Genomic DNA, 18,256 nt, shown 5'->3' with positions numbered 1-18,256 from the left:
TTTCAGTCACTGGCCTAGATGCCCTTCAAAAGGCGGGCGGGGGGAGCGGGACGTGCAGGATACCGAAGGCCCAGCCCTCGGGGCTGGGGCTGGGGAGGAGGAGTCCCGGGGGTGCGGGAGGCGCCGCGGGGCCGATCCCGTGGGGCCGGGCAGCCGAGCCTGGAGAGCTGGCGGGGGAGGCGGGGCGGGGCCCCGGCCCCGGCCCCGGCCCCGGCCCCGGCCCCGGAAGGCGGCTTTGGTTCCGGGCCGCGCGGCGCCATGGACTCGCTGTGGCGGCTGAAGAGGTTCGATGCCTTCCCCAAGACCCTGGAAGACTTTCGGGTCAAGACGTGCGGGGGCGCGCTTGGTGAGCGGCCGGGATAAGGGCGGGCGGGCCCGGCCCTGGCCGCGGGGAGCCCGCGGGACTCCGCTGCCCCCGCCCCCGGCGGCGGGAGGGAGCCGGGCCGGGTGGCGGCGGGCGGGCTGAGCCGAGCCGGGCGGGCTGACGGCGGTTCTCGTCTCCCCGGCAGTGACGGTTGTCAGTGGGCTCATCATGGTGCTGCTGTTCTTCTCGGAGCTGCAGTACTACCTCACCAAGGAGGTGAGTAGCGGCGGGGTCCCGGGCTGCCTCCTCTCCTCCCGCCTCTCCTCAAAGCCGCCGCGCCCGGGGGCGGCCCGGGGGCCCGGGTGGCCTCTGGTCGCCCGCGCATCGACTTCGTGTGCCGGGTCTGGGCTGTTTCCCAGCACCCGGCAGCCTTGGCCGTGGGAGCGGAATGTCCTCTGAGAGCGACCGAGCGCGGGGGCTGGCCAGCGTCCCCTGTGAAGCTGCGGCAGAGGTTTTCTAAATCTTCTCTTGCTGCCTCTACCTGCCTGCAAGCATGACATGCAAAGAAAAGTAAGCACCTGTAGAACTTCCCCCTCCCAACCACACATCTGAAGATCCCCAAATTATTATTTTGCTTTTTAAAGCTATTGTAAGTGGCAGAAGTTTAGCTACCGTGGGAGGTGTGGCAGACACCAGCTCGGGTCTGTCTCAAGTTCCATGCACTAAAAATCAGCCCCTGAGGCAGAGAAATCAAGGGAAAGAGGCCTTCCAGTTTTTTTTCCAAGTAAAACAAGACTTTTTTTTTTTTCTTTAGGTTCATCCTGAATTATACGTTGACAAATCAAGGGGAGATAAGCTGAAGATCAACATAGATGTTACTTTTCCGCATATGCCTTGTGCTTGTGAGTCAAACTTCTGAAATTCAGGGATAACGTTCATACTTGCTGAGGGCTGGAACGCGCAGGGTGCCTGGTGCTTGTGAGTGCTGCGCTGCTGCTTATGCCGAGGACAGGGAGGAATCTGTGGCTCCTTGCAATTATGCAGCGATTTCAGCCAGGCCGACTGAGTGCTTAAACCAGTGCTTCCAGTCACGCTGTACTATCCTCTAGACCATAAATGAATATGAAGCATAAACTTACTTACATTTCTGTATGGTGTTGTACTTTGTCAGTGAGCTTAGCAGTACTGAAAAAACTGATACAGGGTGCACTTAGGGCTCCAATTTTGGTAGCATTTTTGTTGAAAAACTTTAGAGTCTTGTTTGGAACACACCTGATAAGGGACATCTTTTTTCCGTGATTTTTGTTTGTGGTAGGAAGGCAGCTTTCAACTGACTTTGAGCTTAACTTCTGGACTGCTGTTTGTGCAAGTGGTTGTGAGCTTTCAGGAGGAAGGGTTTGGTATTTTGCCTTTAAGAGTAAAGTTTTCTGTGACAGTTGAAAACAGTCATTCTTGTACACTAAACCCCATATTTGGAAGGGTCATTTAGGATGCTGGAGCAGTATATTATATTCTCTATAAGGTGGTTGGCTCCAACCATGCGTCTTATTCCAGTTATTGTTATTCCTGAGCTAAAAGGTTCTGTATTTTAACTGGTTGAAGGCTTCTTCAGACTGCTGCAGGCCATGAGAAATGTGCTTTTGTAGACAACTTTCCTTGCTTGCTGGTTTCAGATTTGAGCATTGATGCAATGGACGTAGCAGGAGAACAGCAGCTGGATGTAGAGCACAATCTGTTTAAGCAACGTTTGGATAAAGCTGGCAATCGTGTGACTCCAGAGGCTGAGAGACATGGTAATATGCCATTTTGTCTTTCTTGCATGGATGCTCTAGTAGTCTTTCCATTGCTGTGTGCCCGTTTTGACTTTCAGGGGAACAAGTGAGAGCTGAAGGGTGCTTAAACACCATAAACTCTTGAAGAGTTTATAGAACCCAAATCTATTAAGCTGGAAGATCAGACAAACTCCTATTATACTTGCTACTTTTGAAAGGTAAATCTTTGTCTAGACACTCTGAAATTACGACAGGGAATCATGGATGCATTTCAGGAATAAAACCCCTGAGCTAATGATATTTATTGCTAGGAATAAAACAGCTGTCCTGGCAAAACTTGAGTTTGGTCATATCTTTAGATTACAATGGGCTAATAAATGAGGGAACCTGGTTAGAGGGAAGAGCATCTTTCCAAGGAAAGCTCCATTGACTAGACCCTTACGCCTAAACTCACACCTTGTTAGGCTTAACCTGCTTTTAGCAGGGGGGTTGGACCCAATGATCTCCAGAGGTCCCTTCCAACCCTTATGGTTATGTGATCGTTATTACCTTTTCTGTGAGTTTGTGTAGTTCTATATATCAGCATAAACTGCATTTTTTTTGATTTGTATCATTCAGATATAACTGCTGTTTTTAAAGTTGAAGGGCTAAACTAAGCCAAGAGCTGGACAATCACCAAGTGTGAGGATTTCTCTAGTTGTCGTGGGCATGCGGCAATAATGTTGTCGCTATTGGTTCACTCAGCAGCCTTTCTGTATTCAGAGGTTGTGGCATTACAAACTTAATGTGTGGAGACAGAAACGGCTTCTCCGTATCTAATTCTTGTAACACATGTAGGCCGCCGGCATTACATGTATTGCCAGTCTCCATGTGGATTACTCTGTATGAACAGGCTGCGCTGACTTCTTATATAGTCAATGGAGAAGAAGAGAGACTTGTAGGGAGCAACTCATCTTACCTGAAAGAGACACTTGAAAATAAATCAGCTGCATTGCATGCAGCAAGCTGGAGAAAGTACAGGACTAGTTCAGTTTCATTGCCTGTGTTACAAGTCAGATCAGAAGAAAGAATCCTTCTATCTTCATTAAACTCTATGATTACCAGTTTCTATAGGTAACATTGACATTGCCAGTTATTTAAATTGTGACTATAGCAATATTGATCTTAAATTTAGTAAAATATACCCAAATATTATGTAGTGGTATTTGGAGGCTTTTCCTAATCATAGTTATGTTAAAATAGTTAATAGTTACCAAGCTCAGTAATTTCTATGATAGATTGCATTTTGTGCTTGGATGTCATCTTATTCATTTACATTGAATGACAATAAATTATTTAATTCTTCATTGATTCTTCTTATCAATTCCTTCATTGTAATGCGGACAGTTTTTCAATTTCACATCATATCTGCATGCAAGTTAAGGTGTATGTTAAGAGCAAGAAACCCTCCGTGCAGAGTTTTATTTGCTCTAGTTTATTTACAGTGTCTGAACTGCGTGTATTACTTCTGAATTTTGTCTGTGAGACAAATGAAGGGGCAGCTACTTGATAACATTTAAAAAGCCGTTACTGGTATATCTTGAAAGACTCCATGCGTTGTACAGGTGTTTTTGTTGAAATAGTAAAAATCATAGCTTTGACAAAGTGTTACAGTTACTAAGCTGTATTCTTCCTGACACTATCTTTTTTGAGTAATTACAAAATTAAAAGCTTTACCAGTCTTTAAAAATTGAATTCTTAAGTGCACTTTCAACTACTTTAAATGTTGTTAGCTTTAGAAAGGAAGTACTTTCATAATAGCTTTTATTTCCTTGATCTTAACAACAATGGGGTATTTGATTAAAGAAGTAAATAAGGTTAATGACTGATTTCATGCATATTTCATACTTTCTAACTTGTAATTAAAAACTCTTCTGTGACTAATATGAAATACACACCTAATATTCACATCCATCTACCTGTTACACCTCTCTCTCTTATTAAACAAGTCCTGATTAAGTTTTTTTTCCCTCAGCAGTGTTTGACTATGTATCGTATTGCCCTCCCTAGAATCAGTTATCCAAGGAGCTATCTTTTCAAAGCTCATTAGAGGATAGTGCAGCAGTGCCTAGATAATGGGCCTTAGAGGGCTTTTGTGACCCAAGGAATTTTCTCTGTCCCATCCTTCAGGATTTGAGGTGAAACACCCTGATTCAATGCGAGCTCTCAATTATAAGAACCTTTCCTCTTTCAATATTTTTGAGATTTTTTAGTGATATTTTATACAAAAAAAATCCTTGGCTTTAGTTATTCCTAATTGCCAAATTTACAGACTTAAATTTTTTTTTGGTTCTTGGCAAAACAAAAGTCCCGTTCAGGTTTTCTGTAATAATCCCCTGCCCTTTGGTGAATTTCAGCTATCATCAGTTCTCTCCTCTGTTACAAGTCCCTCTTCAGCCTTCTACACATAATGTAAAACTGTGAGTTCATGCCCAAGATATACTGTGTTCGTCCATTCAGCACACACTTGGCACAGATAGTGACAGAACTGTTAAGTTATGAAGAAGGTAGAAATTTGCCGGAGATTTCTAGGGAGTGTGTGCATTATCAGCGTTGTTGTCTTGAAGTATCAATGTTCCAGTCAGGAGGCTCCCACTCTGGTCTTGTTTCAGAAAGAAACGTAGGCTGGTTTATCACTAACACAATTCTTCCAATAGATGTGTGCATATGAACTGTGGAAAGGCACAGAATGATACCCTGCAGGCCATTGCTTATGTGGTTTCTGGCCTACCTTTCATATAGCAGTCAAACATCATCAGCAAGGACACTGTGCTCTCCCTTTCTTAGCACACAGATGTCTGACCCTTCTGAGCCTTGTGTAAGCATGTTCCCTACATGTCTTGGGATAAGATTACGCATTATGGACCATTGCCTTGACTGTTACTTAAAATTTTGCTTGTATAACAGGTCCTGCATCAGTCCCAATTTACTGACTGCATCTGCTTAAACAATGTTTTAACAAAGCTTTTATGCAAGTAATGTACTGGTCAGTGCCCCAGCAAAGCTTACAGATAGCCAGTTCTTTCTATGGAAGGTGTTCTTGAGAGGACCAACACCACTCTACTATTGGATCTTGTCTTGTAACTGAACAGGTTGTGCGCATACCATTTCAGAAGGCTGATGTAGATGTCCAGCTTTGGACACAATCATTGTATTTGCGTGTAGAAAAGACGGGAATACAAGATACTGTTTCTAGATGTGCTTTATCATTTGGGCTCCTATTTTGTTTTAGAGCTCGGAAAAGAAGAAGAAAAAGTGTTTGATCCAAATTCTTTGGATGCTGATCGTTGTGAGAGCTGTTACGGGGCAGAGTCCGAGGACATTCGGTAATCTTAGATTTTTCCATACCTTCTTAGCACTTGAGAGAGTATTTTTATGTTGCATGCATGTTTCTTTTCAAAATGTCTGTGCAATTAAATCCTTCTGGGCACATGTTCATCGAATTAAGAGAACTATTGTGCTTTTGTTATGTCTTTTGAAGCTACACATATAGCATTTAAGGATGGGCAGTTATACTGTCTAGTTTGTCTACATCTGTGTTCAAGGTCGATGCAGAACTGCTCACCATTACGTGAGTTGCCTTGGAATAAAATCTGGTTATGTCCCTGCCTTCTTGCTTCTGCAGGTTTTGCATCCTTATGGGAGCAAAGACTAGACATTCACTGCTGACACAAACAACAGGTGTAACAGATGTCATTTGGTTTTCCTCGTTCCTCCTATCTGCAAATTCCTGTAAGAATGGATCCATGTTTGGTCCATGAGTTTTGGAGTACCCCTCAGAATTATTGTTTACCTCATAGCTTGCTTGTCCCATCTATCAAGTTGCACCATTCCCAAGAGATGTTTCTATCTTGAGGGTTTCACGGTTCCAGCCTTCAACTTCTGTCCAGCAAAACATGGAACTAATACTGAGAGGTGTTGCGTTGTGGTTTTTTTTTTGGTGACAAAAATGTTATCCAGAGGTAGAAAAGTATTGAAGAAAGTTAGCCGTTAACCTTTCATGCAATTTTGACAGTCCTGGCCTAAAAACAGAAGAAAAGAGGAGTAGAACCAGGCAGATGCTTTGTTTACTCGGGGAAATGCCAAACTATTCAGAACTGCAGGACACCGATGGCATTTTTGTAGGAAATTTGTTTCCAAGGAGTGACATGGCTGTCTAAATGGGCAGAGGCCTTTTCAGACCTGAGAGCTATATTAAAACAGCTTGTGTCCTTGCATCAATCAATAAATAAATATAAATAAATCAAAAAGCTTGAGCTCCTTCATGAGTATTAGGCCAACTTTCAAGGTCCAGTACTTGATGTTTGCTTTATTTGTTTGGGGAAGAAATGCCCAGCAAGTATTTGAGTAGTGAGCGGAAACATCTCTTTATAGTAATAAAGATATTAAGTGGTACTTGTGCTTTTGCAGATGTTGTAATACTTGTGACGATGTCAGAGAAGCCTACAGGCGGCGAGGCTGGGCCTTCAAGAACCCAGATACCATAGAGCAATGCAAGAGAGAAGGGTTTAGCCAGAAAATGCAAGAACAAAAGAACGAGGGCTGCCAAGTGTATGGTTTCCTGGAGGTCAACAAGGTGAGAGACAAGTTTTACTGTAAACCTGCAGGATGATGGTGATGACTGTGAGAAGGCAGAGCCTGGGTGTTCCTCTCCTTTTCCAGCTTGTGTTCACAGTACGGTGATATAATAAACCTGGGGTGCAACAAAGTACTTGCAGCTGTAAAGGAGTTCAAGAGGAGAGTCAGGAAAAGCAGTGTGAAGGGGATAATTCTCTGTTTCATTGTGTGGGCTGTAGGAAGCACATAGACCTAGAGAAGCTTAGCTTTTCCTGCCATCTTGCTAGCAAGTTTTCCTGCTGAGGTTTCTGGAGGAGAGGCAGCTTCTTCAAGGTTAGATATTCCAAACCCACCCTTCTAGTCTTAAAGGAGAGACCACCTGCGGATGCTGGAAATTACAGTAACCATCGACTTGCCAGCAGAGGTGCTGAATAGAGTAAAATTTTATCTTCTTTAGAAAATGTTACCTTCTTTAGTAGAAGCAAGAAATTAGAGTTGACTGTCAAAGCTGAAAATTTTCAGAGGTGTTTTCTGCAACTGGTGGAAGAAAATTAAGTATGAGATATACCAAATAACTATGTAACCACCCTCTCATTTGGAGGGTATCCAAACCAAAAGGCTTGGATGTGCAGATTATGTACCCAAGCACATTCTGAAGGTCAGTCACAAACTGGTTTTTTATATCAAAGTCTCTGGTGTTTTTTTTGTTGTTTTATTTTTTGTTTGTTTGTTTTTCCACATCTTTGTGTAGTCTTCCTGTAGACCACATTCTGTATGTCTGAATGTTTACTCAAACGTTTTGCTCACAAAGCTAGGCGTTGTGATTTGGGCACCATCTTGGGTACTAAACAGTTACAAGGCCCTTTATCACAGAATATGATGAGGTGGAAGGATTCAAATGGGAATGCTAGAGATAGCTAGGATTCGGAGGTGGGTGTCACTAGGGAAGTTCCTGGGTACCATTGCTATACGCTCCATCCTCATCAGGTTTGCAGTTAATATAAGCAAGAGACAAAGACAGACATCAAAGATGTAATGTATCATGTGAGATTGGGACATTTGGAGCTTCCAGAAAAATGTATGACTGCTTGTAAGTGCCAGTCAGGATTGGCACCTAATATCTGTGTCTCATACAAATTCCAGGATGAAGTTTTAACAAACTGGTTAGTGCTTTTTTTTTTTCACATGCAGCTTATTTTCATGGTGTATAGTTTATTGTATTTAGTTGTTTCTTTGTTTTTCCATCCTCTTCACTCTCCCTCACAGTTACTTTCTCAACTCCATTTCTGTGGTATCTTATCATATCTCTTGGAGCAACAGTCAGTTCCATCCCAAAGGAATTAATTCCTCCTCCTTCCAATTTTTATGTCCATTAAAATCTGCGTAAAACAGTTATTATCTACATTAGTATGTAATTATGGCTTTCAGTATGACTGTGCCTGTGAGAAACAGGGGAAATCTCTCTTCTAGGACAGTACTTGGTGGTATTGTCATCTATAAAAATGGCTTGCATGGTGTATATCTAGTTTAAAAATAAAAAATTAAGCAAGCACTTGTACAGCTGCTTTATTTATGTAGATTCAGACGTTTTAATGAAAGATGACTATCCCCTGCAGGTAGCTGGAAATTTTCACTTTGCACCAGGAAAAAGTTTCCAACAGTCCCATGTACACGGTAAAGTATTTTCTTTTTCTACTTATTGTGACCTTTAGCTTCCAAGTGTATCTGACCATTGTCTTACAATAGCTTTGAGTTGCAATCCGTAATAGTAACAGTTTAATATCCATAATAACAACTGTTTTTCTTCCCAATATTAGTTATTCTAATAAAATACATCACTTCTTGCAGAACTTGCTTTATGTACTTAAACTAGCATAACAACAGGAACCTTACCACAGCCAGTATTTACGACTTCACAGCACGTACCTAAATTAAGGACAAGTAGCACTGCATTGCGTCTATCCTCGGTAATAGGCATGAATGCAAGTGATGGTAAGGGTCAGGTTAGCTCTCTAATTGCACGTCCCAGAAGTCTTGCACAACTGAATTTAAAAATTAAGGAATACAGTGGGAGAATACAGGAAGAAACTGAAAGGACTGTGTTACTGCAAACCTTTTGGAGGCACAGTTAGAAATATTGGTGTTTTGGAGGACAAGGAAAAACAGTGAGAGGAGAGATGATGGGCAGACAAACCTGCTTTCTGGCAATTCTGTTATATTAAATAATGAGGGGAAAAAAGGCCTCTAATAACTTTCTCAACAGGCAGCAGTCTGCAGCTCTTAGAATCTCCTGAATATGTTACGGTCTGTTGAGAGCCCTCAGTGGCTCTGTTTCAGGTACTTTTCCCTTCTCACTACCAATCTATGTAAACTTCTTGAATTTACAACACCCTCCTTTTTGCAAGATGTTCAGCAGGTATGTTCTGCTGTAAGAAAAAACACCTCTCATTTACTTGCTGTGTGGTACCCGCCAGCTTTGTGTGATAGCTTTTGTTGCTTTTGTTCCTCTGTTGGAAGAGAGAGTGAGCAGTCCCTGCTTACTCTCAACCTGCCTCTTAGATGTTGCAGACCTTATTTGTTCCAACCTACAGTTCAGGTCTTTACCCCACTGAAGAGTCACAGCTTACTCAGGTGGTCCTTTCTGGAAGCCATTCAACTTCTGAGCTTCCTTGCTGGTTTTCTCTGAATGTTTGCAGTTCAGCTGTGGCTGGAGGTACCAGACTGCACCCAGTGTTAAGGTCCAGGCTAAGCATGATGTAGGCAACAGTATGATGACTTTCTTTTGTTATTTCTTGCTTTCCTAGTAATTCATAACATTTGATGACCCTTTTTTCCACCTGTTCCTGGGCAATATTTTTGTGGAACCAACCAACCATCAATGAGTTTTCCATCACCACCAAGAGAAATGGACAGCTAAGAGCCTGTTCTTTCATACATGAAGCTGGGAATGTTTTCGCCCTATAACCTTTCTTCATAGTCTTTTTTTTTTTTTTTTTTGGAGTTTACAGGAAGGAGTTTTTTTCCTTTAATTACAGATAAAGAACTTGAGTAGTATTGGTCAGATGACAGAGCTCTGTGAGCTCCCTGGAAATATTTCCTTTGGATCATAATTCTGCTCTAAGCACCTGCATGCATGTGATTTTTGATCCATTTAATAAAGTCTGCATTAATGTTTAGTCTATTAATGCATTTAATATGCAGGATGAAGTTGAATGTCTAAGAGAAGTCTGAGTATTCCTAACTGTTGTTATGAAGAATACAATAAAAGTAATGATTTTATTAGACCTGTTAGATACAAAACTGCAATGACAGTATTTTTGCTACCATCTTCTATTCCCTACTGTTTTGAGTCAGTAGAAAATAGGGAGGTGAACAAGAATGTCAATAGTATGGAATGTTCATAGAATCACTAATGTTGGAAAAGACCTCCAAGATCATCTGGTCCAACCACCCCCCTACCACCAATGTCACCCAATAAACCATGTCCCTAAGCACCACATCCAGCCTTTTCCTTAAACACCCCCAGGGGTGGTGACTCCACCACATCCCTGGGCAACCCGTTATAGAAAGTTGTTCCATCACACCACTCTCCTTGCCTCATGTCAGAGTGGCTATACAGCTGATGGTTAGACCCGAGTCCATAATTCTATTTGTTGCTGTTATTCAAGTACTGAAGCTAGCAGACCAGCTTTTCAGTTTGTTGCACTGACATTCTCCCATTATCCTGAGGATTATTGTTGCTTAATACATCTCCAGATAATGACTCTGCACAGGCAACTGTACTGGGTCTGGCTGGGATGTTAACTTTCCCTGCAGCAGCCCATACAGTGCTGTGCTCTGCACTTGTAGCTAGAACAGCAGTGGTATCACACCAGTGTTGTGCCTGCTGCTGAGCAGTGCTGGCACAGCATCAGGACTCTCTCTAACCCTCCTAGGGGGTGGGCAAAAAATGTGAGAAAGGAACATTACTAGGGCAGCTGACCTAAACCGACCAAAGGGATATTCCATACACACTCAGCAATAAAAGGTAGAAAAAGGAAGAAGAGGGGAGGGGTGGGCTCTAGTTACGAAAACGTCTGTCCTCCCGAACACCGGCTACGTGGGTTGAGGCCCTGCTTCAAGGACGTGGTCAAACATTGCTCATTTGTGGGAAGTAGAGAGGAATTTCTTTCCTCTGCACTTCCACATAGCCTTTACTTGTTTTGTTTTGTTTTTTCCCTTTTCCCCTCCCTTTCCCCCTTTCCCTATTTTTTCCCTTTAGTTAAATTGTTTAATTAATAATAATATTTCCTTAATAATTATTTTTCCCTTTAATTAAATTATCCTTATCTCAACCCGTGAGCTGTTTTTCCCTTTACTTCTTCCCCTCATCTTCTAAGGAGGGGGAATCAGAGAGCGGTTGTGGTGGAGTTCAGCTGCCTAGCACGGTAAAACCACCACAGCAACTTCTTAACAAAGTGAAGGGTCCTATTCAGAAGTACTTTGTAAATCTCACCATAAATATAATTCTGATCTCAGCTTCTGAATGTATGTCATGTGCTTGCTGTTAACATCTTCAGAACTGTATCTTCTCTCCTGGGTAGAAGTGAGTTGAAATTGCTTTTCTCAGAAAGTAGAATAAATAGTAAGAGGATACATAGGGCTAACACATGCACAAAAGAGAACCAGTACAGAATAAGGTGCAATTTGAGTTCTGATTAGTTATGTTAGCTTTAATTGTGTGTAGCTCAATCTTTGATCTCTTGTTTTGTTTTAGTAGTTGTCCTAGGATAAATGTGGTGCAGAAGTCTTATTTTTTCAGGGATGATTCATTTCTTGTTTGGGCTTCTTTTCTCATACGGTTCTCTCTCCTTACTTATATTTTTGTTCTCAAATTCTTATATTTTGTCCCCAGAAATCATTTGCCCACTTTTTAAAGTAGGCAATACTTTTTAGAGTCTAATAGCTGTAGACAAGGTTTGATAGCACCAGCTGAATGTAAGAGGAATATAGGTAAAAAACAGGGGGCAGCCTTACATGGAGGAGTTCATCCCATGTCTCACATCCCTGAACCTCAGTTCTTTGTCTTTGTCTGGGCAGAAATCCTTACATTAAGACAGAGAAAATCAGAGGTCCTGTTTTGACTAGGTAAAAAGGTTGAAGTTACCTTGAAGTTTGTTACATTGTCAGCCTAAATTCAGTTACTTTCCTAATCAGGAGAATGCTAATGAGTAGCCACCAAAATCAAATTATCAACAATAGCTCTCAAATTATGTTTTCATTTTTAAATATTGTATAAGTGAGTAAGCCTCTTAACGGACCTTCTTAAGAGTTTACTGAATATGAGGTTTTATTAGCTGCAACCACATTTGGCTATTTTGAATTAGCGTCTAACATTAAGGTATGTATTTGTGTTTGAATGCAAACATTTGTACTGAATAATGGGAATGAAAGTTTTGAAACAGGTGGCCTATGAATCTCATGCTTTAAGAGATGCAAGTGTATTGTCTTGTCATAAGGTGACGCCTGCTGAAATAGAGTCAAACCATATTTCACTTGTGTTTAACATTCTAAATGTCCAAAGGGTTTTTCATAAAGATCAAGACCCTGACATCTCAAGCTCTGAGAAGCATGCATACCCCAGAATTTGTCTTAACTATTTTTATACTCTGTTAATATTTACGCCCAAAGGACCTCTGATGGTCTCCTGATAGTCTTTTTAGCAAAGTGTTGAACACTTTACTTGTTTTAACACTTCTCCTCTCTGTCTTTATGCAATATTCATGTGACTGAAGGAACTAGAAACACTGAAAATGCTGAAAAACAAAAACTGTATTTAAAAAAAAAGTTTGTCCACTTCGAAGAAAAAAGTTATTTTGTCCTTTTTGTTTTGCTCTGTTTCTGCTTGCACGAATGTTAAATCCAGGTGAGATTATTTCACTTCACTTACTGTTGTTTGCATGAATGCTTTTCTGTAGTTGTATGTAACCTTTTTTCTCGTGTTCTTTTGATGTTATAGATGAAAGTCATTCTGCACAATCATTAAATACAACTTTGTATTCATTTTGGTTTCTCAGAGTCACAGGCCATGAAATATAATGCAATTTAGAAATTGAGAGTGTGTTTTTGTCCTGAGATAAACAAAATGTGAGGCTCTGCTGCATTAACTAATTTTTTAGCCATCCACATTCATGTTTCCAGTATACGTGATTGGAAAACGCAGACATAGATAACTTTTAACTGCTGTTGTATCTATAAAAGGTAGGCTTCTACTATTCTTTCCCCCCTGGCTGGTTCATGAGTAAGGAGATGCTATGTTCTTTTCAGCTGACCATTGGAGGCTACTTCATTGCTGGGCTATTTTTGCAGCATAGACTTGTGTTCATGTTTTATCTTAGTTTTCTTCACTATTAAATGCTTTAGTACGTGTTGCTGTTCATCTCAGGTCATAGAAATTTTTCTTTCTAGCAGAATTCACAAATGTAATCTTAATGCCTTTGTGCCATCTATAACAGTTAATTACCTTTTAGCTATTCTATAAGTATACTGCTTGTATTTCTTGGATGGGTGCTCTGTCTATCTTTCCTTCAGATGCTGTGTTCTCAGAGAAGCTGAGCTGAAACTTCAGGAATTTGCTTATGAAGCAAGCAGTGACACTGATTTTTGGCCCAAATTATTGAAAGCATTGAAAACTGGTTGCTTTAAAGCTGCTCCATGATGCTCCATCTTCAGTGTCAGAGAAGACGCCCCTCCTGCATGTCATACTGGCTCCTAATGGTCTTGCCTTACTCCTTCAGCAACTGTGGTCCAGTTGCACTGAGACATCCGAGGTTGTTAGGAGGGGCACTGAAGGAAGTTGTGAGGAGGACTGGAGCGCTTCCAAGCAGACTTCTTGGTGCTCAAAACTAGTAGTCCTGGCTCTCCTGTGTCAAGGGAAAACCAAAGTCAAGCATTAGTGATATTTGCAGTCTTCTGTTCCCACTTGTTCATTTTTGGTACTAGCTGAGATTAGGTCTGCTTCACTGTTGTCTGCTTCACAGGTTTTGAATCCTAAACTGAAATTTTTATGTCCAGTTTGTATGGGATGCATCAGATTTTGGGAAGTTCTCTTTTCAGTTGTGTCTTTGTAAGAACAGCTTCCAGCATCAACTGTGTCTTTTTGTGATCCTGGCTATTGTAGATGTTTTCTTTGCAGCAGCTCACACCTTCTTTCCTCAAAAAAATGTTTTTTTATCTCAGAAAAAAAAAAAGGAATGATTAAACAATTAAATTAAATGATCTAACTTTTTAACCTCCTGAGGTTTGCGGTTCAAGAGCTGCTGCCACTGCTGTCCATGTCTGTACCGTAGCAGCCATCTCCTGCTTCAGCTGTAGAGCTTTGCAGTGAGTTTCCAGCATGGGGGAATGTCCTTAGTGATAGTTTCCTCAGGAGAGAGATGAACCTCATATCACTTCCTTCTTCCTTGCCGTATTTCTTCTAATCAAGGGGAAGCTGAGGCTTTTCATTTAACCTTTAGATTGTCTTTGGACCATTCTGTTGCAGAAGTGTGATCATCACTGTTTTCTAGGGAAGACATCACCCATCATGCTTTATTGAGAGACCTTTCCTAAAATATATAATTTGATTCCTTTGATTGACTAAAAAAAAAAGTTGACATTGACGATCACATTCAGAACATTCTCTGTCCTAAAGACAGATTTTCAGTGACTGTGACAGTTTCTGTGAGTGAAGCAGTTATGAATAGGATCCAAATTTTGTGCTTTTCTTGCACCTTACCTAGTCAACTGGAGGAAAGAAGGTATCTCTGAAGGCAATTTTTTTTTGTGATTACCACTTGTTTTCCTCATTTGTGGTGGTGACTGTGAAAGAAAGAATGAAAGAAATCTCCCTCTTTTCAAAAGATAGGAAAACTCTTTTTTAAGAGCTTTTGCAAAGAGCCTATTTGGAGTCACCAAGCTTTTACTAGGAATCTGTGACGATTAGCTCCCTAAGAGCACAAATTCACTGTTCAGTTGTAAACCTTAATTAATGTTCTGTCCATGTACTTAAGAGTAGGCTTATTCCCTTCTCTAATAGATTCATTTGACAGCCAGAAACTACTTGAAAGCATCATTGGACACTGTGGATGAGACCTAATGCACCATCTGATATGGTTTAGGGGTTTAGTGGAGGACTTGTTAGTGTTAAGTCAGAGGCTGGACTAGCTGATCTTGGAGGTCTCTTCCAACCTAGATGATTCTGTGATCTTATTTTACATAGTTTCTAATGGTTTGAATGCTGAATTGCAAGAAGGACAGTGTCTTTGACTGAAGACTGGTTATCATTGTTTAGGCCCCTTGGTATATTCTCATTGGCTACCAAAAGCCCGTCACACTAATTCTTTTGGCTGCAGAGACTGCACCCTTCTCCTATTCTCCTGTCCCAGAACCCTGCTAGGTGTGGGGCTGTTACTATTGCTCAAGACTTCAACATACACAAATACCTCATCTGAGCTCTTCTATGCTTATCAGCATTCTTGGAAAAAAAGGTGGAAATCAAAACCTCCCATTAGTCAAAGTCCCAATTTCATCATGGAGGAAATTGAAATCCTCTGGTTGATCACCTGTGCGGTATTCCTACCGTAGAGGTGTTTGTGTGAACTCATTCTGTTGTTCCAAATGTCCCAAAGTAGTGTCTGCCAGGAAATTAATAATTTTCATCCTCAGTCTGAACACTGGAGGCTGAGGTTATTATTTCACCCTCAGCATTGCTAAGGACTTTTCCTTATACACTGGTAAACTCCTTTCATGGTTTGATTGTATTGGTGCTGAAAGACTCAAGGTCTCACCCATTTCTGTGTAGATAGACAAAGCTGTTTACAATTAAATCAAGTTGAATTTGCCACAAAAAGTGATGTTTCCATTTGCCACTGGACTATAGTCCATCAGAGCTCAAGCTGTATTACTTGTTGGGAATGCCTAACATTTGCCAAGCAGCCGTCTGGAGGCTCTCCATACCTTCCATACTTCCTCCATACCAAAAACGATGCTGTCACAGAAACACCACCAGGAGCGCAGCATTTGGCAGAATGGGCTGGGAGTTGCTGTGTAAAGTATTCAGAGGCCCATCTTCATGCAGGTATAAATCTGTGAAAGTTATTGGTTAGCCACATACAATGTGAATGTACTTGTGAACAGTCTTTTGAAACAACAACAGAAAAGGCGATTACTTAACACCAATTAGTATGTTTTGAGATATGCAGTCCAAGCATACGTTTCCCCTGTCCCCGCATCCTTCCAGGTATTCACCTTTGTTGGGATCTTGCAACAGAGTGAACAAAAATAATCTTGCGGCTTGTCACCTTATCTGTGCACCAGGTATGATGAAAGAAGCACAGGTCTGATTAAGAAAAAACTTACCTAGTTTTGAATGGTAATATGTTGTGAGTGTAAACTTTGACTACACCTCTGGATAGCTTTGATTGCTGCTAAAATGACTTTTCCTTTGCCCTAAGGAACTGAAAGACTGTGAAGGAATCTAAATATAACTAGGAGTGTTACCTGGCATGCTACTTCAGGACTTACTTTAACATATATGGACATCCCGCTGTAATTTTCCTTTTAGTGATTAATTCCTGCATTTTTGTTTCTCCATTACTCTTTAAATGATTGCTAGTCCGTATATCAGTCCTCTAGCTAGAGGGTCTTCTTACATGGCCTAGAAAGCACACCACTAAAGTTATTTTTCTTCCCCTTTTTGGTGCAAGTTTTAAATGCTGCTGTATCTGAGTCTCTGCTTTTCATTGTAAGGATCTGAATATTTCTCTTTTCTCTCCTACTCTGCTCATTTTTGCAGTGCACGCTGTTGAGAGTAAGTGTTGCTGTATCCTTTTTTTTCAATACTGTTTACTACAGTACTAACCTAATTTCTATTATTTGCTGTGCCCATAAATCTCCTTTGGGAAGAGCTGTTGATCTAGGCTGGGATTTGAGAAGATTTCCTGAAAGCTAAAAGGAGAGCCATCCCAGGTCATTCTTCTGTGGTAAATTGAGGTCAGATGGAAAAGGTTGAGAATCTTTGACTTAAATGAATTTGATATGTCAGTGTTGGAGATGACATGTTGGTGGATTACTAGTTGTTTTACACAGATAATGTAGTTGAGGGGGACATAGTGACAAGTTGGAGGGACTTCTGCCTTTTGAAGTCAGATGGGATAATTATATTGTTTAAGCTCATTTGTACAGCAGGCTAGAGAATTTCTCCTGGGAATTCATGCACCAACTCTGCTCATCTCCGAATACTCCGTAGAAGGTTTTCCAAGATTTTGTAAGTCATTGGATTTTTTGTAAGGGTGAGAAAATCCTGGCAATAACAGATTGAAATGTGATGTATCCATTCAGTAACATCTGGTAGAGGGTTCAGGATCCTGACTCTCCTCTCTCCCTCCCCAGACTGCAACATTTTCTGCGTTGCTCCCTGCCTCAATGCCCTCTTCACAATGCATCATCATGTTCCTGCCATTGTGCTCCTGTAAGAGCTTTTTTTATTCCAGAAAATTCATCACCAGTGTGAAAATTGGTGACCTAGTTCATTTTGGAACAGCGTGTTTGGGTAGCTGTGTCTTGGGCTTCTTGCAATTTTAATGGATTTATTAAGTGGCAGTAAGTGCTTTTAACCCTGTTTTACAGGACTGAGTTACAGAGTCTGAGTCTTTGTGGTTGGTCAGGTCAGAAATGCAAGATGGAGAGAATTCTTAAGATAGACAGCAGACTTAAAACTGTTACTAACACAGTGAAAAAAATGAGGTTATATAAAAAGGAGAGACTTCTCGACAAACCTAAGATCTTTTACAGATTTATTTTATCTAGCTAAGCATTTAGCTGCAGCTACAGAAAGAAGAGAATGTGCTTATATTTCTTGAAAAATAACAATTCCTGGTCCTACCTGACAGTCTCTTAAGATCTGTTCTGTTACCTTGTACTGTTTCTTCTCTAAGCACACTAAATAGGCTGCTGTTTTATGTTATGCAAGCTGTGATTAGCTTAATATTTTTCTCTGACCTGGACTATATACATATGTGCTTAGTATCCTTAGTGATCAAAGATAAACTTGTAGCTTGGTGGAAGACTATTTTGGAAACTGAATGTGTGAATCATGCATTTTTGCAGTTGTAAATCATTTGTTGAAGAGGTTTTATAAAAGCTAATAATCAGCATTTTACCTGTGGAAAGCATTACATCAGAGCACTTTTGGGAAACTTTATTTTGAATTGTTGTAACCATTAAAATTAGTGTCATGCACGATATAAAGCTAGTTTAACAGGTTAGTCAATGACTAGTCTTTCTCAAATTCTTCTCTTGAATTTCTCTGGTACTCTACTATCACTGTAAGGTTTGTCAGCCTTACTAGTACTCAGCTCCCACTTCAAATACTAACAAATGTGACTGCCCAAGCATTAAAACTGATAAACACCATAATCATACCAGCACAGCTATCAGGAGGAAAGTTCCCGTCCCTCCCCATGCAGGTGGCTCGTGCCCATCACAAGTGTTTGTGCAGCCTTGTGCTTAGCCTTGTTTTAAAGTTGATCTGGCTGAAAGAATAGCCTTGCATCAAGCGATATTT

General features: G+C 41.0%; 1 protein-coding gene across 6 annotated transcripts in view; it reads left to right on the top strand.

Annotated features, from left to right (window-relative positions):
* The window catches only part of ERGIC3 (ERGIC and golgi 3), a 52,142-nt gene that overhangs the window by 23,224 nt on the left and 10,662 nt on the right, over nucleotides 1–18,256 (top strand). The window contains exons 4-11 of one of the 6 annotated variants that reach the window (XM_040575482.1): nucleotides 244–346; nucleotides 510–580; nucleotides 1,119–1,206; nucleotides 1,978–2,097; nucleotides 5,348–5,441; nucleotides 6,526–6,691; nucleotides 8,289–8,346; nucleotides 16,487–16,501. In XM_040575482.1, the coding sequence (XP_040431416.1) occupies nucleotides 259–346; nucleotides 510–580; nucleotides 1,119–1,206; nucleotides 1,978–2,097; nucleotides 5,348–5,441; nucleotides 6,526–6,691; nucleotides 8,289–8,346; nucleotides 16,487–16,501 (700 nt within the window). In that variant the 5' untranslated portion in view covers nucleotides 244–258. Of the gene's footprint in view, nucleotides 1–224; nucleotides 347–509; nucleotides 581–1,118; nucleotides 1,207–1,977; nucleotides 2,098–5,347; nucleotides 5,442–6,525; nucleotides 6,692–8,288; nucleotides 8,347–16,486; nucleotides 16,502–18,256 lie in introns of those variants that run through there. The other 5 variants (XM_040575480.1, XM_040575481.1, XM_040575483.1 and 2 more) reach the window with 5 other exon arrangements.

The sequence above is a fragment of the Cygnus olor genome, chromosome 16 (genome assembly GCF_009769625.2).
Source record: "Cygnus olor isolate bCygOlo1 chromosome 16, bCygOlo1.pri.v2, whole genome shotgun sequence".
NCBI classification, from domain to species: Eukaryota; Metazoa; Chordata; class Aves; order Anseriformes; family Anatidae; genus Cygnus; species Cygnus olor.
Note: the sequence above shows the minus strand (reverse complement) of the source record. Positions and strands in the feature narration are given on the sequence as shown.